At 45.0% G+C, this 25416-nt stretch overlaps 3 protein-coding genes across 9 annotated transcripts; 2 read left to right on the forward strand and 1 right to left on the reverse strand.

Moving 5' to 3' along the window:
- Positions 1-22: 22 nt before the first annotated feature.
- gabpa (GA binding protein transcription factor subunit alpha) lies at positions 23-5091 on the reverse strand. Of its 2 annotated transcripts, none has more exons than XM_029135833.3 (10): positions 4945-5091; positions 2842-2919; positions 2612-2756; positions 2394-2478; positions 2075-2299; positions 1796-1990; positions 1569-1625; positions 1354-1479; positions 900-1092; positions 23-786 (listed from the first exon to the last, which is right to left on the reverse strand). In XM_029135833.3, exons 2-10 carry the CDS (start codon positions 2916-2918, stop codon positions 567-569), a joined length of 1323 nt encoding a protein of 440 aa, XP_028991666.1. In that variant the 5' UTR covers position 2919; positions 4945-5091; the 3' UTR covers positions 23-566. The 2 variants fall into 2 exon arrangements, with proteins under 2 accessions (XP_028991666.1, XP_028991667.1); XM_029135834.3 differs by having other exon boundaries at positions 4593-5067.
- On the forward strand, positions 4177-25047 carry cbsb (cystathionine beta-synthase b). Of its 6 annotated transcripts, XM_055505058.1 has the most exons (17): positions 4177-4547; positions 5160-5205; positions 5646-6072; positions 10958-11290; positions 11359-11465; positions 12451-12585; positions 12656-12735; positions 12808-13012; positions 13076-13167; positions 13261-13383; positions 13460-13544; positions 13615-13729; positions 13805-13882; positions 13963-14097; positions 14167-14275; positions 14421-14502; positions 14589-15523. In XM_055505058.1, exons 4-17 carry the CDS (start codon positions 10965-10967, stop codon positions 14684-14686), a joined length of 1770 nt encoding a protein of 589 aa, XP_055361033.1. In that variant the 5' UTR covers positions 4177-4547; positions 5160-5205; positions 5646-6072; positions 10958-10964; the 3' UTR covers positions 14687-15523. The 6 variants fall into 6 exon arrangements, with proteins under 6 accessions (XP_055361033.1, XP_040924957.1, XP_055361034.1 ...); XM_041069023.2 differs by having other exon boundaries at positions 5160-6072; XM_055505059.1 differs by lacking the exon at positions 5160-5205.
- Positions 6308-9681, forward strand: u2af1 (U2 small nuclear RNA auxiliary factor 1). The gene is made up of 8 exons (XM_029135837.3): positions 6308-6463; positions 7228-7315; positions 7523-7589; positions 8122-8171; positions 8492-8590; positions 8684-8817; positions 8984-9076; positions 9165-9681. Exons 1-8 carry the CDS (start codon positions 6420-6422, stop codon positions 9298-9300), a joined length of 711 nt encoding a protein of 236 aa, XP_028991670.1. The 5' UTR covers positions 6308-6419; the 3' UTR covers positions 9301-9681.
- Positions 25048-25416: the final 369 nt, after the last annotated feature.

A 25416-nucleotide genomic window follows, 5' to 3' on the forward strand; every position in this document is an offset into this window, starting at 1 on the left:
AGTTAAAAACCAGGTCAGAGCCTTAAGAAAAATGCTTGCCACTTTATTCCCTCTAGTGGACAAAAAGGGTCCTACAATTTAGGGAATAAACACTAAATAAAATACAAAACAGGTCCTCTATAAATGGAAAATATGAAAATACACTTGCCCTTATGGCTATCAAAAACATGAAGTACCGGTATATACAGTGGAAATGATTCTAAACTACAGACAAGGAACATTACGCCAAGCTCATAACTGGGTTCAGTCAATCACATGCACAAAAAGCATTTCTCTGCACCACAGTTACCCCCTTATCCTGAAATCGTAATTAATCCATCATAAGAAGGTATTGTAGCCCAAAGAGCAGCTACAACAAACTTTTATCCTGCCTCATTCCATTTTCCATCAAACTGTAAAGACAACAACAAAGTTGATGACCCAATCTGATCAGAGATGGGCCTTGAATTTCTGCGCCAGATGAAAACGGCTGTGTCAATAAAGAAAGCTGATTTGATTTCCAGTCAGCACTAAAGGGCTGACTTGGCCTGTGACAGCTGGACAGTGCTGTTGAAAAATAACTCTCTTCAGCTGTCTTTCTCTAGCGTTGTGGCCAAGGTTACTGTAGTGATGGGCTGACCAAGGCTGTGCATCTGGATCCGGGTCAGTTTCTTCTGTTCACATTCTGTCACCAGGCTGTTGAGCTCAGCAGCACTGTAGCCAATCAGAGTCCTCAGATCACACACAAACTTGTAGACGAAACGCTTCCCCTGCACCTTGCTGATCATGTCCCCGTCGTAGTAATACCTAAGTGAAAGTGAGTCAGTATTAGAGGATACTGTAAACTAACTTAGACACCAAACCCAGACCTACTGGTCATTATACAATCTTACACTGGTACATGCACTTATTTCACTAACCTGAGCGCTCTGCTGAGCTTTTCATAGTTCATTGTGGGCTTGTTCTTGCGTTGGCCCCATTTCTGTGCAACCAGTTCAGGCTGGTTGAGTTTAAACTCTCCCTCCTCGCCCACCCAGGAGATGCAATCTCTTGCGTCCTTATCTGTCAGCAGCTCTAGGAGGAACTGCCATAACTGAATCTGACCGTTGTTACCTAATAGAATAAAAGAAGTTAAATTTAAGTTGTGCCAATAATAGAAAACATCTTCAAATGGCTCATTGCTTCTGGGTAACTATATAAAATTCATTACAAACATAGTGGATTCCATAATAAAAAGAAAATTGGAAACGACTTATCTAAAACTACTGGTTGACAAAATGCCATCTAATTTTTTATAAATTCACTGCAGACTCTTTCGTGGTTTATCAGAACAATGCATTCATACTCAATCTCCTTCTGAATAGTGTGGACTACCTGTTCGGTTGCCAGGTGAGCTGCGCTCCTCTCCTCCAGAAATACGTGGCGTTCTGGGGCCACGACTCTGCTTCAAAACCTTGATTGCAGTGGGCGTGCTCACTTGAGCTGGGATGATCTGTACAGCTGGAGATGCAGATGAAAAAGTTAGATTTCACTGTTCAATGGGCAAAACCCTTCATAATCTTTGGAAGATTTTTTTATTAAATACTTACGCTGATCAATCGTGACTGTGGCATCCCCCCCAGACTGGTCCTGACTTGCTAGCACGTCTGAAATATCCAGAAGAAAACGGCGATATATATATATATATATATATATATATATATATATATATGGCAACATAGAGTGAAACTTTATTTACAAGATGCAGCATTAACCTTCAGCTCTTGGTCTAAAAACAGTCAGGAGTGCGTGTGCTCTCTTTGAAAACTTGACTTACATTTGCGTAGGAGTTCCAGATGACTCCAGAGTATCTCTCCGTTGGGCACCTTCTGAAGGAACTCTTCCTGGCTAAAAGCGCACAGCTCTTGACCTGGGATGTGAATGCTGCCTATTTCCATCTCATCTATGTTGAACTCCTTCATCACCCACACAGCCCAGTGAATCACCTGATCAGCTGTCCAGAGCATGGGGTCTGAGAAAGACAATGGGAGAGGTAGAAAACTCCTACTGATCTGTCACACCATCACATGTTGTTGTGTTGTTAAGCATTACTCACCGTATGGTATGCCGAGTCGGACCTGCTCTTTCCGGTAGCCTTCAAGTGCAGCTGCCCAACGCGTGACCTGCTCTGATGTCTCATCAGAGAGAGCAGATCGCTCAACAGCAATGAGCTGTCCCTCCTCGACCAGCGTGCCTTCCTCCCCTGCTGCATCTGGGTCAATCACCACTTCTACTGTTTCTACCGGCTTCACGATCTCCAAAATGTTTAACTTCTCCTCACCTAGATGTAGAAAAACACATAATGGTGTATTATTGTATATTGTATGAAGAATCCTAATTTGAAGGAATCTATATGAATTGTGTCATCTACATACCTGCTTTGGTGATAATTTGCAGGCTGAGCTGCACTGTGCCATCTGTCTTTACTCCTTGATCGAAGAGACTGTGATCAGGGTGAAGCTAGAAAAAACACAATATAGTCTCATGTGAAGACAGGGCAACATATTGTGCAAACTAAGACAATTTTGTTTTGGCATAAGACAAAAAGATCACATCATAAAGACAGGTTAGTTCTGTTTATGCCAGATGTTACCTGAATGTCCTGCAGACAGATCTCATATGAATCAAGTGATATTTGGATGCGAGGCTCCAGAAGCTTCTTCAAATTGCCAATGGGCTCATTGATGTCAATGTCTTGTTGAATCAAATCAGATGCAGTAATTGTCTGTTCCTCAACCCTGCGTTATCAACAAAAAGTGCAAACATGCAGTCATGCACGCTAATGATTTATGTAATTCAAATTAGAACTGTTACAATCCTTACCCTTCCTCCAGGCATGCCTGTTTCTCCCGCTCATCAATCTCGATTTCTATCATCTCTTCTGGTTCAGTTTTGGACATTCTGTTTATGCAAAACGGGGTAAAGCAGGTAAAACAAATGAATTTAGTTATATATCTAAAAGTGACAGGTAATTCTACTTGTCAAGCTCCTTATTTGAGTTCTAAGATCGAAGTGCATATACCCAGTTACAGTATCTAACTAAAGCCACTAAATTGCTGGTTACTAGCTGTATATGTAGCGGCGCTCAATTACTTTAATAATGCATTTTAAAAAGAATTTATTTAATGAATAATCTTCTTTTTATTTAACTGTATGCACTGTAGTGAAATAGGTCTTTTAACTATTGGTCTCCATTACTGAATACGAAAAAGAACAGGAAGGACTGGAAGGACAACGTACTGCATTACACCTACTTTGAACCACTCTCTGGTTATTTCGCAGTTATTTTGAGTTCCATAACAGATTACTAAAAACAGCTGACTCAGCAGTATCTGAAACATCATTTCCTGTTTCTTTCTGTTATGTATTATTCTGCAGGTGGAAGTGGAAAAAAGGAATTGAAAAGATTTAATACTGATTTGTCAGAGTTTAATTCTGATAATGTACAGTATTAAAAGCATTTATGTAAATTCACAATAGCTGCATTTCATTCATATGCACTAGTCTTTGGCAAATTAACCTTGTAAAATGCTGTTGGATTTATTCTTTTTAAATAGGACAGTTCACATTAACAATCAATAACAGCATGTGTACATTATGTCCATGAATACGAAGAACAAAAAAAAATCACGTACAAATACATCACCTTAAGACATTTTATTCAAAACGGCGACTAGTTAAATAATTTAAAACAACAGACGTTGTAAAAAAAATATTCCTGACAAATGTATGTATTTAGCTTTGTTCTGCCTCCAGTCTTCTAAAAGTATGACAGAGCTTATAAAAGATAAATTCTCCTTACAACAGGTAAATCCTTTAGTTTAATCTTATTGGTGGAAATGTCAAATAATCGGCAAAATGGCTTTAAATCTGAGTTTATGTAGTTTGTTTGTTTTGAGGGCCTTTAAGCCTCGAACGCTCTTTAGCACTGTGGACACTTCACTGCCTGCTCCAGTTGCTAACATTAGCTAACGCGAGGGCGAGGCTCTGGAGTCTAAAGGCCAAGTGCTAGGCCATTAGTTACCAAAAACATCCACCAAACACAACCATTGAACACTTGCAAACGTTTAGAGAAATAAAAAGTAAGGCGTATAAACCAGGCAACACGTGTTGCCCCGTTGAATATAGTCCAGATAGAAACACGTTAGCCAAAATTTTGCCAGCGAATGCACCGCGGGGCGAGGCAGCGCATTGCTCAACCGGCGGTCCCAGCAAGCAGAACAACGGGTAAAATATCGTAAGAACGCGTCGTTCCCCATAACTCGAGCGAATCTTTCTTTAATTACACTTTAACTGTGCCCGAAGAAAACTTTTAAAACGGAAATAGAATAAACGGAAACAAAACAGCATAGGGCAAATGGAAAGGAGCCGGAAATCCTGGCTAAGGTTTACAACACTGCAAGACTTCCGAGAGCAACGGCGATAAATATGACACACGATTTAGAGGAAAATGAGCACAGACCGACTGCGGCAGCAATAATACACTGAAACAACGCTCGTTTAAACGTAAACGGCAACTAAAGAGGGATGTACGTATGAATAGCCGAGTTCAACGTATCTGGATGTATACGCACTGTTTTGGATGGACGGTGATCGTGTAGCTCCTCCACTTCTCTGCGTCTGTTCTGCTATACCGTTAGCAAGCCAGCTAACTCAAGTAGATCTAAAACAGGTAGCCCGGTTTCTACTTTAAAAACGCCAAGAAAGCATCGAGGGGAGCCGTCTAAAACAGTTGTTAGCTTAGCTTCGTGGGAAGCAGACTAGTGTGTCCGTAGGCGGCCTTTGCTAGCACGCTAGCTTAGTTGGGACTCGGCAGCGGCTAATGAGCTCCAAAATAGCGGGAAGAATTTAAGCTCGCCGCATAATTTAAAGCTGGTAGCGTTCAACAGAGTCTGTCTAAAGCGTATACGACTATAGTGACCATACCTCTCAAACTCAGGCCGTGAAAGCTGTTGGAGTATGACAAACTTGGCGATATGCAGCAAGAGTCAAGTCGTATCTTGCAAGTTTTTGGTGAACTACAGTTGCTGAGAGCAGGGGCGGAGACTAACTGCTAAGACTGAAGTTACTCTAAAAGTTGTTAAAGCTTTGCCTTTACACCACACTTCTCTCCCTGATTTTTGTGTCATTGTTTTTCTTAGAACACATCATCCCAACCGTTATATTAAAGCAGCCACCAGTAGCAAAGTATGTTAACTTATTTGATTATTTCATTAGTGAAGATACTTGCAACTTGTTCTACTATGGATTTACTACCTGAAACCACAGAAACTGTACCAATGCTTATAATTCAATAATATTTGTCATTCTACACAATAGAAGGTTAAAAACCTAAATGCTGCTTATAAACTATCTGTAAAACAAATTCCCTGCTGTCAGTAGTGTAATAATACTAGAATAGAGTCTGTATGTGAAAACTCATCCAGGTAAGGTTGTCTGGAGATTGTGTGAAATAAGATGCATGTCTGTTGTTATTACGTGATACCTTTTGAAGCTTTTGTGTGAAGTCCTGAGGTCTTTGCTTGTTCTCAGTTTGTTGTGGTTCTTAGACACTATTTAATAACACTCACACAACACATCTTTCCCTCCAACATTATATTTTAATATTTTTTTACTTTTTTCTCCAGGTCTGATTCTTAAATCTTTTTGTTTGTGTTTTGTAAATATTTGCAATCATGTTGACAGGATTTTCCCAATAATGTAAATGTTTTACACATAATTAATTTACTAAATAAAACAACTTTGATGAAAAACATAATTTGTCTTGGTGTGTAGTTATTGACTCGTTTTATTGTATGTACTATGTCAAATTTGTTCCCTTTAAACCACTAGGATTTGTCAAAACATAATTAAACTTAGTAAATGGCTATAGATACGTAGCTAGGTGAGCAGTGTGAAGGCTGCTATTGTTTTGAAAGTCATTTAAAGAACGGAAGTAAACTATATTGTTAAATGTATCCGTATTGTGTATTTTCAAAATAAACATGCGTTATGGCGCGTTACTCAAGATCCTCATCCTGACCGAAGTTTTCATAAACGCTGACCTTACTGCTGGTATGTGATTAACTGATGTCTACACGGTTTTATTCATTTGCTAGAGCAAGTTCGTAAAATAGCAGCTAAAATTGCTTACACAGCCGCTTATATAGCATGTTAATCTTAGACGCCACATCAGTATGGAAAGCATCATATACAAACCAAGTCAAAAACATCAAACAATAATTAGTGCCAGAATGTTATTTTTTAATATATGTATTTCTTTTGGCCTGGTTCAAACCTCAAGTGGTTTTGGGTTTAACACATGGAGCGACAACTACTTTCAAGCAGCACGATTTATTTTGAAGGAGATTTGACGGAAGTTTGGCCTTTATTCGCTGTGTGTTCAACACAGGCGAGCCAAGATGGCGGAGTACCTGGCGTCCATTTTTGGGACAGAGAAAGATAAGTAAGTTTTAGCGTTTAATAAGTATGTTTTCACATGGTTGTCTAATTCAGCCAAACAAAATGACCATTAACAGCGTATATTCATTCAGAGGCGGCGTCCACGTCAATGAATAGCAGCGTTAAACAGGGTTTAGCCGCTTGTGCTAACATGATGCCGCGCAGCAACCACCTAGCTTTGAGACCTTTAGCTTACCGCTAGCTAGGCGCTGAGACGGTTAGAACATTCATTAGTAGTTAGTATTTTATTATGTTAGTACAAATAAACCAGTGCCCTTACATTAACACTGGTGGTGAAAATGCACAATGTAATAATAAACTATCTAACGTTTTGAATGAGCGATAGCTAACACGAGTTTTAATCACTAACCCATGCGGCTATTTGTTACAATGGAACTGCAGCTGCTATTGGAAAATTAAGCAACTGCATATGTCTTTAATTCCAAGCTTACTGCTTAATTTTTTGGTTTTGTGAAGTATCTGACTTAAGTTACCGTTTAAAAATGGTGTAAAATGCAGCCTATACTGATCTAAGAGAAATAGGGTGCGTTTTGGAGGTATATATTCTTTCCAAATATATACATCGAAAAAGTACTGCTTTAGAGTTGCTGTGAGCTACCAGGATTCTGACCCTAGGGATAAAGTTTTACAGGATTTGAAAAAAAGAGACCTATATTAACAGATTTGTTCTTGAAATAATGACATCATGTTATGCTCTACATATATGTATATATACATGTATATCTAATGTTCTATATTTTTCTCCAGAGTCAACTGCTCTTTTTATTTTAAAATTGGTGCATGTCGTCATGGAGATCGCTGCTCCAGATTGCACAACAAGCCAACCTTCAGCCAGGTAAGGTCACCCCCATTTTTCCTTTAATTCTTAAATCTAATCACACATTAATATTCAAACTTGTAGCAGAAATCAGTGTAAGTGTCTTTGTATTTTATATAAAGAATTGGTAAAAAATTACTAATAAATGTTGAACAACATTTGTGAATGAATGATAATAATTATGTAAAACTAATTATCCCAAAATCTTAATATTTGTGTTTTTAGACTATTGCCCTACTGAACATTTACCGGAACCCTCAAAACAGTGCCCAGTCTGCTGATGGTCTGACCTGTAAGTGTTTCAACACATGATATAAAATTTGTGACTGTGAAATTTCCTGCTAACAGATTCTACAACCATATTTTTGTTGTTCATTTTGCATGGAGCCAAACACTCATCATCTTTACATTCATAATAAAACCAAATGTTTAAGTCATGTGGCGGACCAACTCGGCCACATGACCAATCTCCAAATCCCAACCGAGTTAATTTGTTAATACACCTAGTAGTAATCCTGATATGGTCACACTTTGGAGGAACTTTAGTATTCTCAAGTTACGCTTTACACATAATAAAGTAACATCGAAAAGCCTTTTCAAAAGATGGTGACGTAACTTCCAAGATACATGTGGGGAAAATTGGTGGAGTAGGTTTAGTAGGCATTATATAGCAGGGTAAACTTCATCCTAGAAGGGTTCATGCTAGTGATCGCTTAAGTGTCTATTGTAAAGTAAATAAAGGTTGGTTTGTTGTTTGATTTTATGGCTAAAATTAAAAAAAATTATATTCATGTTTTACTGTAATTTTGTTTTGCGACCACCAGGTGCCATCAGTGACATGGAGATGCAGGAGCACTATGATGAGTTTTTTGAGGTAACCTAATGCCATTCTGAAGATTGTGTCATGTAGTAATAGGGCACACAGCATTTGGACATTTTTCTTTTTTTTGGGAAACTGGTACATTTTCTTAAACTTGTTTTTGGTAAAATAATCAGTTCTGAGTCCAGGAAGCCACTGTATCTGGTCAGACTTGCTCAAAGTCTCTATGCTAAGCTAATGTGTATTTATGCAGAATAGAAGGAATTAAGCACATTATCCAAAATATCATATAACTCATTTTTAATGAACTATAATTGATTATGGTACTGATCAAATACACAAAGTAACAGCTGCTTAATTTTTGTGTGTTTCAGGAGGTTTTCACAGAGATGGAAGAGAAATATGGAGAAGTGGAAGAAATGAACGTTTGTGACAACCTGGGGGACCACCTAGTAGGGAATGTGTATGTGAAGGTGAGGATCAGGACAATTACTTAGCTTCTATTACAATATCCCAATATATGAACTTCTGGTGTGACTTTGTCTGTTTTCGATGGTCTTTTATAGTTCCGCTATGAAGAGGATGCTGAGAAGGCTGTGATAGACCTGAACAATCGGTGGTTTAATGGACAACCCATCCATGCTGAGCTTTCACCAGTTACAGACTTCAGAGAAGCCTGCTGTCGCCAGTATGAAATGGGGTGAGTGTTACAAGATCATAACTGGAACTCTGTATATATGTTTGTTTAACATTGTTTCCTGTTAGTACTGTCCTGTGTTCCTGTGTCTCAATAATTGAATTAGATCAGTTTGAATCATAATAGCTTCAGGTGTCAGAACACTCAAGTCATTCCTCACTGTACACAGGGAGTGCACTCGTGGTGGCTTCTGTAACTTCATGCATCTGAAGCCCATCTCGCGTGAACTGAGGAGAGAGCTGTATGGACGCCGGAGGAAGGGGTACAAACTGCAACATCTCCTCTACGTTAAGACACACAGGCGGTACTTGTTTATAGAAATTCATTGTTTTCTCTCCTCAATTTCACAGCCGTCACAGGTCACGGTCTCGATCGAGAGACAGGCGATCTCGCTCAAAGGACAGAGGTCGTGGAGGTGGAGGTGGAGGTGGCCGTGACCATGATAGACGCCGCTCCAGAGACAGAGAGCGTTCGGGACGATTCTGAACCACAAGCCATGTCTGATCATCCCTCCCTATGTCTATTCACATCTTTTTCTTTTTGTACCCTTTTTGTACCTACGTTTGTACCCATTCAGATCTGTTTTAGGGGTAATTGAAAGGTACCCATTTTTAAAGCTGTGACAGCATTGTTTTTGTTTTCCTGGTTCCTGAAAATGGCTTTCACTTCATTAAATTGAACATTTTTACTTAACATGATTGTTTCGAATGTTATGCAGAAAATGTCCATGCTTAAACCACCTGCCTCTGTGAGTGAGATTAACAAAAACAATCTACAATTGCTTTGTGTTGAACCAGAAATACCATCAAAACATTTTGTTACCTTTATCAAATACATTTTTGGCTTAATAAAAGTTAAATAACTAAATATTGATGTTTCTTTTAGCTCCTACCTTTTGAACTAGCAAAACTTACCAAGAAGGGGAAAAAAATGATCAGAGGCCTGGGAAAACATATCAAGTATTTAAAATACATACGTGTCAAGTATTTGTGGGAGTAGCTGGAGAAAAATATATATTTTGATATATTTGACTGATTCGACTAAACTATCAAATTTAAGCGAGAGGTGTAAAAAGCTTTTATAGTCTGTTGTCTTATTGCAAGATGACAATCATTTAAAATTGTGTCAGTACAATGGCATCTGACTATAGCTGCACCTCTACCACCCATGTCTAAAATTAGTCGTCCTCTATCAATTAGCTATGATAAAATCCAGGTTTAGTACTGTTTAGTTCTGTACTAATCTGCAGAAATAGTTAATTTTGACCCACCGACTCAAAGAGCTGGCTCCGCCCTGCCCGTTACTGCGAGGGCTTGTGCTATAAGTTGCTTGAAGGGGTGATGTGAGTTGCTCCGGTGGGTCTGTGCGCAGGTTCTTGCTCTGTTCTGACTGAGAGGTAAGTGCACTTCTCCCTATTTTAAAGAAGGTAGCGTTAATGAGCACTAACAGCAGCACGAAGCACGTCAGGATGTTCAGCTTTGCTTTAACATGTGCGTCTGGACCATCCGTCCATCCACCCTGCGTCGTTCATGCGCCATCAGCAGGTGGATCACTGATGAACGCGTTAATGAACTGGTTAATTTACAGTAATTGTGTTCCATTTAAGTTCTGACCATCAACACAAAGGTTCACTGGTGTAAATGCGGAGCTGGCACTGCGCAAACCGCAGAGGGAGATGCGTTTTAGCAGCATTACGCAGACGTTAGCGCAAAACCTTTGGCAAAACTTTGAGATCAAAGGATAAAAAAAATAACAGTTTAGCATTTCATTAAATACTTTATTTTCTTCTTGATGATAAAATCAAGTGCGCGCTTGTTCCAGACAACAATGTTATCTACCTGATAACTTCTTATCTTGACAAAAGTCGAAGTTGACATAAAAGAACTAAAGCTAAAAATCAATATGTCAGATCGTCTGGATTTAGATTATCTTTCACCATACAATACTGTAGGACTCTATGAGTTGTCTCCTATTCCGTGGGCTCACCCTGTCTTTTTGTCCTCCACCTTTCTTAAAATTTAAAATTTGGAGAATTTTTCCGTATTATAAATGTTTTTAAATAATTAATTTATACTACTTTGTACCCAAGAATATTTTGGATTTCTCTTTTTTACACCATGTACTGTACCATCATCCCCTTTAGGTGAATCATGCCTTCTGTTGCTGGAAGCACAAGTCTGGAAGACGTTGCTGCTCTTTGTCCGCATGCAGCCAACTCCATAAGAGCAGATATCCGTCAGGGTCAGCTGGTTTCCGGTTTGGACGCTTTAGCTGTCACGAGTGGTCACAGGTTGTTTGCACATGGAGAACAGGACGATCTCAAGGGTCAGGATGAGTCACACTGTGATGGTGGGGAAAGCCCTGAGCAGGGAGCATCTGCTGATCAAAGGAACTGGATACGGCCCGATTTGCCCAGCAGATGTACATGGAGGCTGGGGGCACCAGCATCAGAGTCCCCCCATAGCCACCCAGAGCGGTGAGAGTCACACAGTGAAGAACCACATCATGTGTTCACAGGCTTGTAACGCAGCTTTATTTTCACAGCACCAAGGCCACGAGCATCCTGCCCAACATCCTTGGGCAAATCGGACACACTCCCCTAGTTCGCTTGAACAAAATCCCAAAAGAGTTTGGACTCAAGTGTGAAGTCTGTGAGTACAATCACACACATGAATAAAAAGCTGTAATGTGTTTATTTCCTTTCATCTGCATCTTTCATGGCAGATGTGAAGAGACTTGATGTGAGAGAGCAGAATTTAGTTGTGTAATTTCAGAGGGGAAGTGCTGCTGCTTTCTAATAACGGCATTACTGTTCTCCTTCCCCGCAACAAGAAAGTTGAGAAGTTTACCGTGTTCAGTGGGACAGAAAACAAAGTGCTGGCTGGACGTTCTTATGGCTCAGCAAAAGACGATTAGAGGGTCTAGTCTTGCGCGTTCTCCCACCTGTGGGCACCGGGCTAAGAAAGACTTCTTTCAGGAGCCGAGCCTTGCAGACAAACATGTTAAACCAATACGTGCAAGCGGAGACGAGTCACAGCTTCCATGAGAAGCTGCAGGTACCCGTTCTCCGTTGGCTTCCTGCACACCTGCTAAGAAGGGAACATTGTGGTCTCACGTTGCTGGTGACCTTCTGTTCCCACTGTGTGGCTGCTAGGCTTCTCCCAGTGGACTCTGATGGATGGGGAGGAAACTTCATGCAGGTCACTGGTGCGTGAAATATTTTATATTATTAGACTATTGTTGGACAGCGGCACCATCTCATGTTGGCAGGGCCACTGGGGTTTTTGGGTTCAGCGAGGACGAAAGCTGTCAGAGGCAACAGTTTAAGCCTCCTATGAAAAGCCTCTACAATGAGTGAACTTGGAAATTGTTCCCAATTCTTAATGAGACAAAGGATCTTAGACTCGATCTTTAACCTGTTTTCACGTGACACAGATTATTCTCTAGCTCAGCTGTAGCCAGTCCAAATGTATTGGATGCCCCCTCTACCCTTCTAATGTAATTTCCAAAATCAGTTCAGCGGTCCATAATCAGCTTTGGACTGGTTCAGTTTCAGCAGTTGGCTAAAATTCTGCTTAAACCTGAGCGGCTGAACGGCAGCTTCAGGTGGAAGCTGAATGACGTTCTTCTGTTTAGTGGCCAAGTGCGAGTTCTTCAACGCCGGCGGCAGCATCAAGGACCGGATCGCCCTGCGCATGGTGGAAGACGCGGAGCGAGCTGGAGTCCTCCAGCCGGGAGACACCATCATCGAGCCCACCTCCGGAAACACAGGTGTGCTGACGTCCTGTCAAAGCTGCCAAACGGTGAACGAGGACACCCCTCATATGAACCCTGTGTGCAGGTATCGGCCTGGCGCTCACCGCTGCTGTGAAAGGCTACCGCTGCATTATTACCATGCCTGAGAAGATGAGCCAGGAAAAGGTGGGCTGCTCTTGTTCCTTCTTCAATCATGAAGGTTTTGACTAATTGACCTCTGACCTGTGGACCTCGCAGGTGGACGTGTTGAGAGCTCTCGGGGCAGAAATCGTCCGCACGCCAACGTCGGCAGCCTTCGACTCGGCAGAGTCCCACGTGGGCACAGCGTGGCGCCTGAAGAACCAGATCCCCAACTCGCACATCCTGGACCAGTACCGCAACGCCAGCAACCCCCTGGCCCACTACGACACCACGGCCGAGGAGATCCTGGAGCAGTGCGACGGTGCGTGCCCTTAAAGCCTCCGTACACCCAGCGAGGAGCCTGCTGAGCCTCTGTGCCTTGCAGGTAAAGTGGACATGCTGGTGGCCGGCGCCGGCACCGGTGGGACCCTAACGGGCGTCGCTCGGAGGCTGAAGGAGAGGTGCCCCAACGTGAAGGCGAGTTCAGGGCCCAGATCACCTAACAGGACACATCTGGGCACATGTTGTCTACGTGTCTTTCTATCTATGACGTTGACGTGTTCCCTTTAGATTGTTGCCGTGGACCCCGAGGGCTCCGTTCTGCTTGGATCTGAGGAGAACACGGACAAAAAGGTTTTATTTGAAGTGGAAGGCATCGGCTATGACTTCATCCCCACAGTGTTGGACAGATCTGTGAGGCCTGAACACACACACACACACACTGTCCACATGCTGAATATGAACTAATGTCGTGTTCCTTTTGTGCCAGGTTGTTGACATGTGGTATAAATGCACAGACTTGGAGACGTTCTCCATGTCACGTCAGCTGATCAGAGAGGAGGGACTTCTGTGTGGTGAGTCCCCTGATCTACATGCTGTGCTGACGGGTTCCCCCTGTCTGATGATCTGCCTGTTGTGGAGCAGGAGGCAGCTCGGGCTCCGTCATGGCGGCAGCGGTGAGCGCGGCCCAGCAGCTGGAGGAGGGGCAGCGCTGCGTCATCATTCTGGCAATTCTGGCCGACTCGGTCCGAAACTACATGTAAGCGTTCGGATGCGGCGCCGGCACGGCGTGACTTCAGACCTCACGCCTCTCTGCTCTCCTGCTGCCTTTCAGGTCAAAGTTCCTGAACGACCAGTGGATGCAGGAGAGAGGCTTCCTCGGCCCAGCGGCTCAGGCGGAGCTCAGGCCCTGGTGAGCTGAGCCGGAGGGTTCTGTCCACGGGGCAGCAGTGCCTCACTGGTCTGATGGACTGGTCTGATCCTCTCCTCCAGGTGGTGGAATGAGCCTGTGGGGCGTTTACACCTGCGTGCCCCCATCTCCGTCTCGCCCTCTGTGTCCTGTCAGAAAACCGCCGAGATCCTGAAGGAGAACGCGCTGGACCAGGCCCCGGTCATCGATGAATCCGGGTAAAAAACGCGCCGGCAGCTAAAGTCATGCAGGCGCCGCAGGGCTGAGGCCTGTGTCTGTTGTCATAGGGAGGTGCTGGGGGTGGTGACCCTGGGCTCCATTCTGTCCTCTGTGTCCGCTGGGACGGCCCAACTGTCGGACGCCGTCGGACGAGTGCTCTGCAGGACGTACAGGCAGGTGCGCGGTTCAGTCGGAACACCGCGTCCGACCGGGAATGCTCCCGCTAACCTGGCTAACCTGGCTAATCTGGCTAACCTGGCTAACCTGGCTAACCTCGCTAACCTCGCTAACCTCGCTAACCTCGCTGCTCTCGCGCCCCCAGGTGCAGGCGACCGACGACCTGGGGAAGCTGTCCCGGATCCTGGACGCAGCCAGCTTCGCCCTGGTGGTTGACGACACCCAACGTAACAGCCGCTTCCTCATGTCAGCGTCTGCTCTGTTGTTTATTGTCCCGCTGTTTCTGAACATGTGCGATTCCGTGTCTCGTCAGATGGCGCCGGCGGCTCGACGGCATGCGGGCAGGAGGTGCGTGGAGTCGTGACGGCGACAGACCTGCTCAGCTTCATCAGCACGCGCCAGGAGGCCTAGAAGTCAAAGTCTTGGGTAAAAGAATCTGCTGGAAACTGCTTCAGGTTGTAGCCAGGACCGGGCTTCATATATAAATTGATGCCACTGTTAGAAACCAAATCCCAAGCGCTAAAGTGATAGAAGGTGAATGAATGCTTCCATCTTGTGGCTCAAAATGATACCAGTTGAGCTACAATACTACAGTACAAATGTTTCAAATGACAGAAACCTGTTGGCTCCCAAATACTGTCTTTGGGCACATTTTTTCTATTATGCAGAAATTAGTTTAAATAATAGTATACTTAGTTTACTTGCTTACCATTACTTAAGTAGCGGTTTACATCAGTTGTCACTGCGTGTAGAGTCTCCTCAGACCAGAGGGAGGCAGCACTGACTCACTGCAGGAGGCACAGACACCTACATGCTGAAGGATCTGTATTGAAACCGGACACATTGACAGTAAAACTGTAAAATACACTGGGTTCGTTCCAGTAAAACTAAATCACCTAGATTTGAATTTGATCATAGGCTTTTCAGTACAAAATGTCTTCACAGCTAGAGAACTGAATAGTAATAAGGCTTTTGTATTCTGATTATATGAAAACATTGTAGCAAATTTTACTTTATTAAGTCGTAAACTGCTTTTCTTCTATGAGTTTTATTATCTGTTCAGAAACAGAAATGGTCCAAATAATAATTTACAACACGATGTTTCAACACGAGTTCCTTTCGTAGATTCGTAGATGGAACACATTAAAGCCTGTGTCTGTGTTCTAGTGTGATGGGAGTCAGATGTGCGATGCTGAGATCCACAGAAAGACGTATTACACTGGCCTGACAACACAGCACGCACACACACACACACACACACACACACACACACACACACACACACACACACACACACACACACACACACAGGACTCAGGCTGTGGTGTGAATGACATGTCCCGCTCTAAGTGACACAAATGAACCCCGGCCGCCGCTCTCTGCTCTGTTGGTGCACAGCTACTGGCAGTGACGGAGGGCGCTCGTCATCGGGGTGTTGCCTGCGGTTATGTCACCCAGTTGAACACAGTGCTCTTGTCCCTCGGTGCCAGTGTCAGTAACAGGCCTGCTGGTTCGGCCCATGGCGCCTCCCGGCCAGCGTTATCTAACGCGGCGGAGGGGGGGGGCAGTGGGTCACGGCACCTGCAGTCACGACCCCTCGCCCAGAAACACTTGCGTCAGTGCTGCAAACGGTCTAACCTTTGAGCTATTATCATCGCATTTCCTCTCTGGCAAATCAATAGGGTTGAAAATAGCAGCGTTCAGTGTTTAATAATGAGCACACCCCGTCTGCAGAGCCACTGCACACTGTGCTTTGGCTACCAAAGCCTCCAGTTTGTTTGTGCTGGATTACAGGGGATTTTAAATAGAAAGACCCTAAACGAGGAGTTAAAAGCTGCAGAAAGTAAACAGATTCTGAAGAGATGAAAATCTTACAGAAGAAGAAGAAATGTGTTCCAGATGGAGCCTTGACGTTCTTCCTGTGCTAGCTGTGGATGTGCTGTTAATTTATTAGTTCCTTGAAGAACGGCTCCACTGAGTGGCTGCGCCCAGAGGAAACATTAAAGGACATGAGGGGAACTCTGAAAACAGATCTGTGAAGAAGCTGATACTCTGAGCTCCTCTATTCTCCTGTCTGTTTATTCCATCCACCAACCTGCCGCCACGCAGTTGTTCTTCTTCTTTTCTCTATTCTCTGTCCTCTCTCCTTTTAGAAAGAAGGAGCCTTCGATAGCCACTGCTATAGAAACCTTCTTAAATTTAAAAACAAATTATTATTAAACATAAATATATTTGATGAAAAGCTCCTTTACATCATCCCCGGATGTGCAGCTCATCAGCAAAGCCAACAAGCTTGTGGTGAGTTTGCTGGGGAACAGAAGCCTGCCTGTCCCGCTTGGACTCCTACAGGTGCCGTCTGTGGGGCCACATTTAGAGAAAGTCCCCGGAGGCCCAGAATCAGGAGGACGATCTTCCCTGTGCATGCTCCATCTCTGCTTCACTTCGTCCGCCCCCCCGTTCCTCTCCGCCTCCGAACCCGAAGTGGCTGAAGGAATTTCGCGTCTCCTCAGCAGTCGCACAGGCTTTTCTGGCTCATCTGGCTGCTGCTCAATAAATTATACATGCTAATGACTCTTGCAAACTCTTTTTTCCATTACTTTTTTTTATTGGTGCCATAAAATATGTAGGGTATTTACCTGTAAATAAATGGAAGTGGCTTTAGTTGTATTTTGCTGTCACCGTAGTAAATAAGCTGAACAGCCTGCAGCTAACATCGCTAATGTGAGAATGTTGATGTTTAATTTATAGCTGAAACGCTCTCATTTGTCATTTGAGCACATCCTCCGCTGTGGAGAGTGTTCTGCAGCAGCCTCAGCTGAACCTGCTCTGCTGATGTTCTGATGGCACCGCTATCAATCCATATGATGGACTCCAAACTGTTTAGATGCTGTGGGCCTATAGGACTAATGCCCACAACACAACACAGACATCTGTCTCTGAGCGCTGACACGTGTTTATGCGTATTTAATGGGGCGTCTCGTCTCATAGAGCAGAACCTGTGTGCGTTTGGGTTCCGCCCATAAGTGGCCTTGATGAGGTACACGTTGAACTAACCCTTTTACAAAAATGGAAGTGAAACATCTCGGGTGTATTGACCTTTTCACCAGTCTCCTCCCACGCCTCACATCCCTGTTATGAAACTCCCACTAAAGGCACAAATTGCATTACGAAGCAGCAGGCTTCTCAGTACTTGAGCGTTTTCTTGTTATCGTAGTGAGTAATTCTTCTCGGTAGCTGCACCTGACTTACAATACCCCGGATCAACTCTGGCTCCCACTCAGATGACTTTCACCTGAAGAACATACAGTTTGCTCTCAGTCCGAGTCGCCCCATGATAGGAAGTGCCTCCTATCGCCAACAGGAACACAACACAATGGGGGACATTGTGGAGAATCACAGGGTTTTTCTTAAAACACATGAAGTGGGAGCAGGAGGCTGTGGAGAGGAAGAGAACGTGTCCTGGGTTTAACGTCCTCATTCTGCGTCATTCCTCCTTCAAAACACATAAATCACCAGTGTGTCATCGCATGCGATGACAGTGACCCCTGCCCTGCCGCCGCTCATCCCCTCTCTGCATCGCTTCCTGCAGCCTTTTATTCATACTCTTCCCCTGCACATGGAGGTGATTTCGCCCAGATGCAGAAAGCTGCAACGGGTCCGATCGCCACGCAGGACTGAGAAGAGAGCATCGGACCCAATTACTGCGTTGTGGAGGAAAAAAAAGAGTCCGATTATTGGAGGGCAGCGCTCGGGCAGCGCTGCTTTCTCTCCTGCGTCACACACAGGCCCCTCGGGGCGAGCGCAGCCGCTTGAAAGCGACCTTTGCACTATTTCGCGAGGGAGGGGCCCAGTTTACAGTCGCGCCTGTTGCCAAAATGTGTTTCTTGTTTTCCACATTTCATAAGTGTCTCTCTGGAGACGGGGAGCAACGAATGCTCACGTCTCAGTTTTCTGACCTGCACTCAAACGTCTCGACGAGCAGCCGGACAACGTGAACAAGGCCTCTGTGCAAAGTTCAGAAATGCCCATTTAGAGTCATAGTATGACATCAAAGAAGCGAAAACAACAACAGAGTGAACAAAGCCCCACTGATGGAAAAACACCCACTGTTTGTATTGTAAACAGGAGAAGCTGCTAATGCAAGCGCTGATCCCGCCACAAGTTGTTTTTGATTCAAATAATTCTCAGCACCTGCGTAATCGAGCGCGGCGTCGGAGGAGAAGGTCGCGGCTCACGGCGGCAGGAAGTCTTTCGACCTCGGCGCTGCTTATTATTCAGTGCGATTACAGCGACAAATGAATGGGATTAACGTTAGAGGCCGTGAGAGGGATGACGTCCTCCCTGTGGTCCCTGGTAAATTACCAGGATTTAAACTTTGAAGCATGTTGCCCTTCACACTTGACTGGAGGCTAGTTATTGTGTGGTAATTGTGCATTTTGGAGGAATCAAATAAAACGTGAAAAAAGAAAAAAACCTGGTGATGAAAGCGTTGTTCTTAAAAACAGATTGGACCTAAACTGCCTTGCAGCTGCAATAATAACCTGTCTCAACACCGTCTATTGCTCACGGACGCAACACAAACTGACTAGCAGGTGCTAATGCTAATGCTAATGCTACAAAAACACATCTCCAACCTCTTCCATCACGCTAAGCGCCAATCTCAACTTTCTCTGACGCAGGGTCAACAGCCTCTTTGTAGGCCACAGGATGGAAAAAGCCAAACGCAGCAAACGCGTTTTGTGCCTATCTGGGCTAAACACCCGCTGACCAGACGCTTAACAGATAGAAATCAGCAGACGTGGGCCCGACGGGTGGATGCCCGCGATTTGCTGCAATCTCAGGCGTGCACACGGAGTTTACAGTAGAGGACGACCGGCTCGCAGACCTGCACTTACACAAGCACCCGGCGCCGGCGCCGCCTCTGGAGCAGCTTGACGCTGATGTGCAGTGAAGGGCAGAGGTGGTGGGTCGGACGGAGGGCCGGCCGGCGGTGAGTCAGGCCGCGGCGCCGTCCGGCCTCCGTGGACGCGTCTCCCGGGCGACGGCTGGGCTTTTCTCCTGCCGAAGCTGCGGCGCTTCAATATTGCATGACGGCTGGAAACGCATCGCAGCGTCCACCTGAGGGTCACGGAGCTCCGTTATGAAACGTGTTCAAATCATGCATCCATTAACAGATTATCTCCAGGCCTTAATACGTTGTGAAGAGTTCGCTACATGACCTGCTCACAGTGACGCAAGCTCCTTTTTAACCTTTGGTCTGGATTTGTGGATTTATTCCTTGTAACTAAGGTCTGTCTCCACCATTAGTTCTAATGCTGCCACTGTTGTTTTGACAGTGATTAACCAAATGCATGAATCAATCAAACCTTCAGCCTTTGATAAAATGAGAATTCTCTACAACCAACGTATTATTGTGGGACGTTGAGTCCAAGCTCGTTCTGCTGCTCCGTCATTGCTCACACGTTCATTGTGCGACTTCCGACCCGTCTCCATGGTGACCCTGCATCCAAGGGTCCGGGGGCCGTGACCGCTCACCGAGTCCCCGAGGACTCGGCCCACACATTTTACAGCGTTGTTTCCATTCTGGAGGCTTGTTTTTGATCAGATTCAGGGGTAAATGTCTCTTTAAGGACACAGAGGATGCTTTAAAAGGCGGTTGTGTGAGTGTATGCGCTCATAGTGGGAGAGACACATGTAGTTGGGACTTAGGAGGTTCTGGTTCCGGGAGCCCCCATCCTCCCGTGTGCTCTTTTCACGGCTTACGTCAGTGCTTCCACGCTGTCACTGAGTGCGAGGGTTTTCCCGCTCGCTGCCTCCCGAGAGCTGCTCACTGCAAACCCTGCATTTTCACAGGCCACTGCGTCTCAGGACCAACTGGAGCGAGCGCTTCGGTGGAAAAAGCAAATAAACTTCCTCCTTAATCCTCCGACTTGCTTGTCTCCTTTGTTGGAGCCGCTCGGCTTTTTCCAAACAGGTGTTTGTCCGGGGAAATGGTGAATAATGAGTCATTTGTCCCGCGGTGAACGGGCAGAATGAACTGGAGAGCGTGACGTCAACGGGATGTGCTCTCACTTCCTTTGAAAAAGAGCTTGCTCCTGTGATTTGGCCGCGCGTTGACAAAGGACGCGGCCGATGACCGCTGCGACTGAGCACAGGCCCTACGAGTGACAGATAAACAGCCTGAAGGGATGTGAGTACGTGACACGGAACACAGCAGCCATGGGAAAAAAGGTGCTGAAGTACCTCCACAAGTCGCATGACTGCTGCGCTGGAGCAGAATATTTCTCCTTGTCTCCACCAATCATGTCTGCTAATGCCAACCCTTGCCCCCGTCCTCGGCCCATTTTCTTGCCCTCTGTCCGGTTGTGCAAACACACATGACCCACTTAGAAGCTCTCTCTCTCTCTCTCTCTCTCTCTCGCTCTCTCTTTCTTGAGAAACCAACAGCTCTGAGAAATGAAAGGCCGACTTGTAAACATCTCGCGGACTGACGTCGGCCGCCTCAGCTCCACAATGCGGCCGACGTCAGCGCAGGCTGATGACTTCATGCGCCCGCTGCCGCCGGAGGGCAGGGACAAACCGGCAAACAGGTGACACAGGTAAACAGCCAGGGCGCGTCCAGCGAGGGCGTCCGTGGAGTCATTAAGGAGCTGCATGGTGTCGTCACCGGAGCCGCTACCTGTTGTACGCGGTACGCGACCTCTTGGGCTCCTGAACTTTGTGCCCTCCCGCCGCTGAGCCTGTGTTCTCCTGATCCGGACTAAGCCTGCAACTGTTCTGCTGCCTGCCAAGTATGCGCCGCTCGCTGCCCGGCACCTAATGAACCCGAGTAACGAAGCGTGTTGCATTCAGGCCTTGAGGGAGTCACAGGGGTTCCATACTCAGACAATGTAATGCATTCAAAGCAGAGCCCAGGCCATAGATTGCAGTTACAGTGAGCTCCAGCATTCTGTGGATGCAGCCACGTGTCATCAATGGACAAAGATGTTGAAATACACTGAACAAGTGAGATGATGTCACTCGCTCCACTCACATTCTTCTCTCTCGGGTTTGATCACAAAAGCTGCAATTAGACAGAAAGTTAATTAGTCGCGCTCATCGTTATTTTAAACGTGTGGCGTGATTTGGACATGTCACCGCATCAAGGGCCGAGCAGAAGCCGCTGAAGTTCTGGTTTTAATTACAGAGGCGGGACGCGCTCGCAGCGGTTGTTGCTGCATTGCCGGCAGTGCTGCGATGGGATTGGCCCTTGGCAGCGAGAGAGAAAGTACACGGCGTGACTGAGGAGCGACCGGGTGACGGGCGCCGCTGAAGCCCGTGGTACCAACCTGCAGCACGGCCGCGTGGGGAAAAAGGCCCGTGTCTGGAGCTGGAGGCTCAGGAGCCGTCTGACGTTCAGTGGTTCCCACTGTGACCCTGTGTGTGGCCAGAGGTCAGGCTACATCCAATCCGTCTCACAGTTTCCTATTTCAGTCCCACATATAACATTATGAGGCCAATTTGAAATAAAATTAAATTGTTACTCTTAGCTACAGTACAAGCTAACAGGTTAGCAACAAGCTAATACAGGGGCATGGGTTCAAACCCCATGTTTGCTCTTGGGCTGAATGACAGGGTTTTGTTGCGACTTTCAACATAAAAGAATGTGACTGTCACCTGAGTTGTATTTGTCAGATGAGCCGTGGCTGAAGCGTTTGTCACAGGTGGAGGGAAACTAAGTCATGGTAGAGTTTCTAGCTGAAGCCGGCATGCGACAGGACAGGAATGTCATGCCGGCGATGGAATGCTCGCGCCGACGCCAAAGCCTGCTGCACAACATTAACAGAGGCCGACGTGCGTCACAGCTCCCACAGCTGACACGCTGCCTGTGTGTGTGTACGTGTCCCTGCGCTGCGCTCGGCCCTTTAATCCCTCCCCACTGTTTGAGCCACGCCGGCCTCACGCTGATCCACGAGCCCCCGAATCAAAGTCCTCGCCGGCGTCGCCATAGTGACGGGAACAATGGCAGCGCTGCGCGTTAGTCCCGTGTAGAGCGACACAGTTGAGGCTTTTTGTGTTTGTGTTTAGTTTGAAACTCTATAAGATTACGATGATAATAGTCATATGTATAGTCATATAGTATATTTACTCTGACCAAGTGCAGACCAGTGGAAAACACAGGGGTCAAGTTAACTGTTTAAACTCCGACTTCCCAGTCGAACCGTGTGATTAGCAGCCGCTTGCGTCTCTTAATAAAAACAAGCAGACAGGTTGTTTTGTGGCCTTTGTTTTTACGTCCTCTGCCGTTTCCATTCACTCGGCCGTATTCCTGGAGCCCGGCGTCAGCAGCAGTCAGCATCCTCCATCCCAGAGCCTTGTTATGGCTAAACACTGGTGAGGTCTTTACCAGTGGGTGGGCTGAGGCAGACAAAGACCTCGAGCTCAGTCTGAAGCTCTACATTACATTTGTGGATCATTTCTTAAAAACTCTTCTCTTCATCACGTCTACCATTAACTCTATGTAAAATAATTCCAGCCCCTCTGGAGTGTTTGCTAAACTAAAAACATCAAGTGTTTCTCTAGCTGCTGCTTTTCCCAGATGGAAAGGGGCGAAGCAGCGAGCAAAGTCCTGTTGTGCACTTCCGAAAGCTGTTTATTTACTTTGCTGTGAACCTCCATCAGTCCCACAAATCCTCTGGTATTCATACTCGTCCTGCCAGAGGACTCGGTTATTGGCAGTGACGCATGTGCGTGTGTTTCTCACTCACGTACGCACAATTAGCATGGCGCTAATCTCACAGCCAGGCGAGAGACACAAAGGCCACCACAGGCGGCTTTGTGGGAATATTTGAAGAATCTTTTTCATTCCTTTGAATCACAAATATGTTTCACTGTAAAACACAGCACGCTGGTTTGTCTCTCAGCAGTTCCTGTAGCAGCTATTCACACGGTGACGTTATCAGTTTCTCTTTTGTCATTAGAACAAGTTCCCCCCCCCCCTTTTAGTTCAGTTAGTGAGGAGGCAAGTTGTTATTCACATTTCTACAGTTCTGCATTTCTCTCCCACATTTGTTTCCTTTAATCTCCAGCTTCTTGTCATCAGCTCACATAAATAGATCAGAAGCTCCTTACTTTAGTTACCTTTTCAAACACTATGAATGTTTTATGATTAGCCATTTGTGCGTGGGTCCTGCGATTCTTTTCACTTCCTTGTGTGTGTGTGTGTGTGTGTGTGTGTGTGTGTGTGCGTGTGCGTGTGTGCGTGTGTGCGTGTGTGTGTGTGTGTGTGCGTGTGTGAGCACAGGGGACGATGTACAGCAGTTGTTCTTCACACTGAAGTGCATTATTGTCCCAGACAAATCCCAAAACACTTTACAAGTTCCAATTTACTCTCTGTTGTACTTTGCTCTATTACACTGTGGTAGAAGTATAAATAGTATTTCTGCACTTCAATGACAAAGATGGTACAATTTAGGTTTACACGTGTACAAAGTGTAAATTTGTAAGCCTTAGTAAGTAAACTGCAACTATAAGTAGAAGTGCATGTACGAATACATTAATCAAAAATAAATGATAAAGATATAGACCTCTTGTGGATCAGCGTAATGAATAGGACCTGACCTGGATGGGACTATGCTGACTAAACTAAGCTCAGTTTACACAGATTCTCAACAAACCTTGAGTTGAACTGAATCCACCTCTATGCATGTTCCTCGTGGTTTTTAAGTCCTCAGCAGGCACTGATACATTTCAGGATCTTAAGCTCAAGTGGAATTGCAGTGGAAGTAATGTAATTAAATCAACTCACGCAAGCTGTAATGATACCAACATGTCAGGTATTAACTGCAGCTCCTTCAACTAACTCAGATCTCAAACATGTTTCTAAATTAGTCCCAGTCCTGGTTCTTAGACTTTGTTATGAGAGTAGTTCATGTTCATCCGCTTGGAGTTCCACAGGGTTTAAATCTAGGAACCTGACCATAATGCATGACATAACTCTATTACAGTTGCCTTATATTAAGGGTAAATTGTTTTTTTTCCTTAAAAAAAGAAAAAAAACCACACAGACACATCTAAAGAAAGGTGATGTCAGTATTGGCCAGATCTGTGAAAAAGTCAAATGATAAAAATTGAATTCCTGATTCTTACACATAGAAGTGCTAGTACATACTAGACTGTGTACTGACATCCATGAATCATATGAACACAGTGTTCCTGAAAGCATATTTCCAAAAATATTGTTAGGCAATACAAATTTACATCCACAGCAGACGGCAGCAGAACACTGATACTGTTGGTGGCGCTGGACAAATGCACAGCGTTCTGTCACGCTAAGCCCTCACACACACCAGGGACATGTCCAAATGTCTGGCCATATGTTGAATGTGTCTGTGTATGTCTGCCTCAGAGGAGCAGCCCCTTGGTGAGCAACATTTCTCCATTCAGGCCCCCAGAAAACTCCACTTTCTGCTGATGCTGGATAAACAGGATGGAAAGAAGGCAGCAGGACAGTGTAGTTGGCTCGTAACTGCCTTTGGATCTCATTTTACTGTTGCGTCATTTGACTCCCACAGAGCTTTTCCTGTCAGACGTCAGGCACCTGTCTGTCCTCGGTCGTATGAATAAGCAACCAGCAGGAGGGTTGGCAGAATCCAATGCATCATCTCTGCATCACAACACTATGACACAGTGCCAGTGCATCATCGGCGTGCTTCATCATCAGTGAGTGGAACAGGATACGGCAGAAAAGATCGTTTTGTCTAATAAAATCCTGGTTCATAGTGCCAGTCATTTCTGCTCCTTTAGTGTCTCTGTAAGGATTTTAGATAAGATCTGACAATTAATTGGAGGAGGAAGAGTATTGCTGTTATGTTAAGTATTTACATATTTAGGCAAATAGGTTATAATATTTAAATGTAATAAATTATCATAATTAAAATGATGATGTCAAAAAACATGAATATTTATAGTATATATGTGATATATACTATACTGTATATGGGACTGGGTGGATGGTCGTACTCTGCAGTTTGTAAGTGGTCAAGAATGTCAAGTGTACACAATCTTATCATGTGTTTATTGTACACTGACACATGCACGACTTAAGTCAACAGGCAATCTGTCGGTCAAAAGATTAAACAACATGTATAACTTCAAACAGG

Source organism: Betta splendens, chromosome 21, assembly GCF_900634795.4.
Source record: "Betta splendens chromosome 21, fBetSpl5.4, whole genome shotgun sequence".
In the NCBI taxonomy this organism is placed as follows: Eukaryota; Metazoa; Chordata; class Actinopteri; order Anabantiformes; family Osphronemidae; genus Betta; species Betta splendens.

Excerpts from the sequence above, each read along its gene's own strand:
- gabpa (XM_029135833.3), bottom strand. The coding sequence starts at position 2,918 with ATGTCCAAAACTGAACCAGAAGAGATGATAGAAATCGAGATTGATGAG. Across the intron at positions 1,991-2,074 it reads CCGACTCGGCATACCATACG|ACCCCATGCTCTGGACAGCT; the intron begins GTGAGTAATGCT and ends TGTCTTTCTCAG. Across the intron at positions 1,093-1,353 it reads CTCACCTGGCAACCGAACAG|GTAACAACGGTCAGATTCAG; the intron begins GTAGTCCACACT and ends TTATTCTATTAG.
- u2af1 (XM_029135837.3), top strand. The coding sequence starts at position 6,420 with ATGGCGGAGTACCTGGCGTCCATTTTTGGGACAGAGAAAGATAA. Across the intron at positions 8,172-8,491 it reads ACTATGATGAGTTTTTTGAG|GAGGTTTTCACAGAGATGGA; the intron begins GTAACCTAATGC and ends TGTGTGTTTCAG. Across the intron at positions 9,077-9,164 it reads TATGGACGCCGGAGGAAGGG|CCGTCACAGGTCACGGTCTC; the intron begins GTACAAACTGCA and ends TCAATTTCACAG.
- cbsb (XM_041069023.2), top strand. The coding sequence starts at position 10,965 with ATGCCTTCTGTTGCTGGAAGCACAAGTCTGGAAGACGTTGCTGCTCTT. Across the intron at positions 12,736-12,807 it reads AGAAGATGAGCCAGGAAAAG|GTGGACGTGTTGAGAGCTCT; the intron begins GTGGGCTGCTCT and ends TGGACCTCGCAG. Across the intron at positions 14,098-14,166 it reads CCGGTCATCGATGAATCCGG|GGAGGTGCTGGGGGTGGTGA; the intron begins GTAAAAAACGCG and ends CTGTTGTCATAG.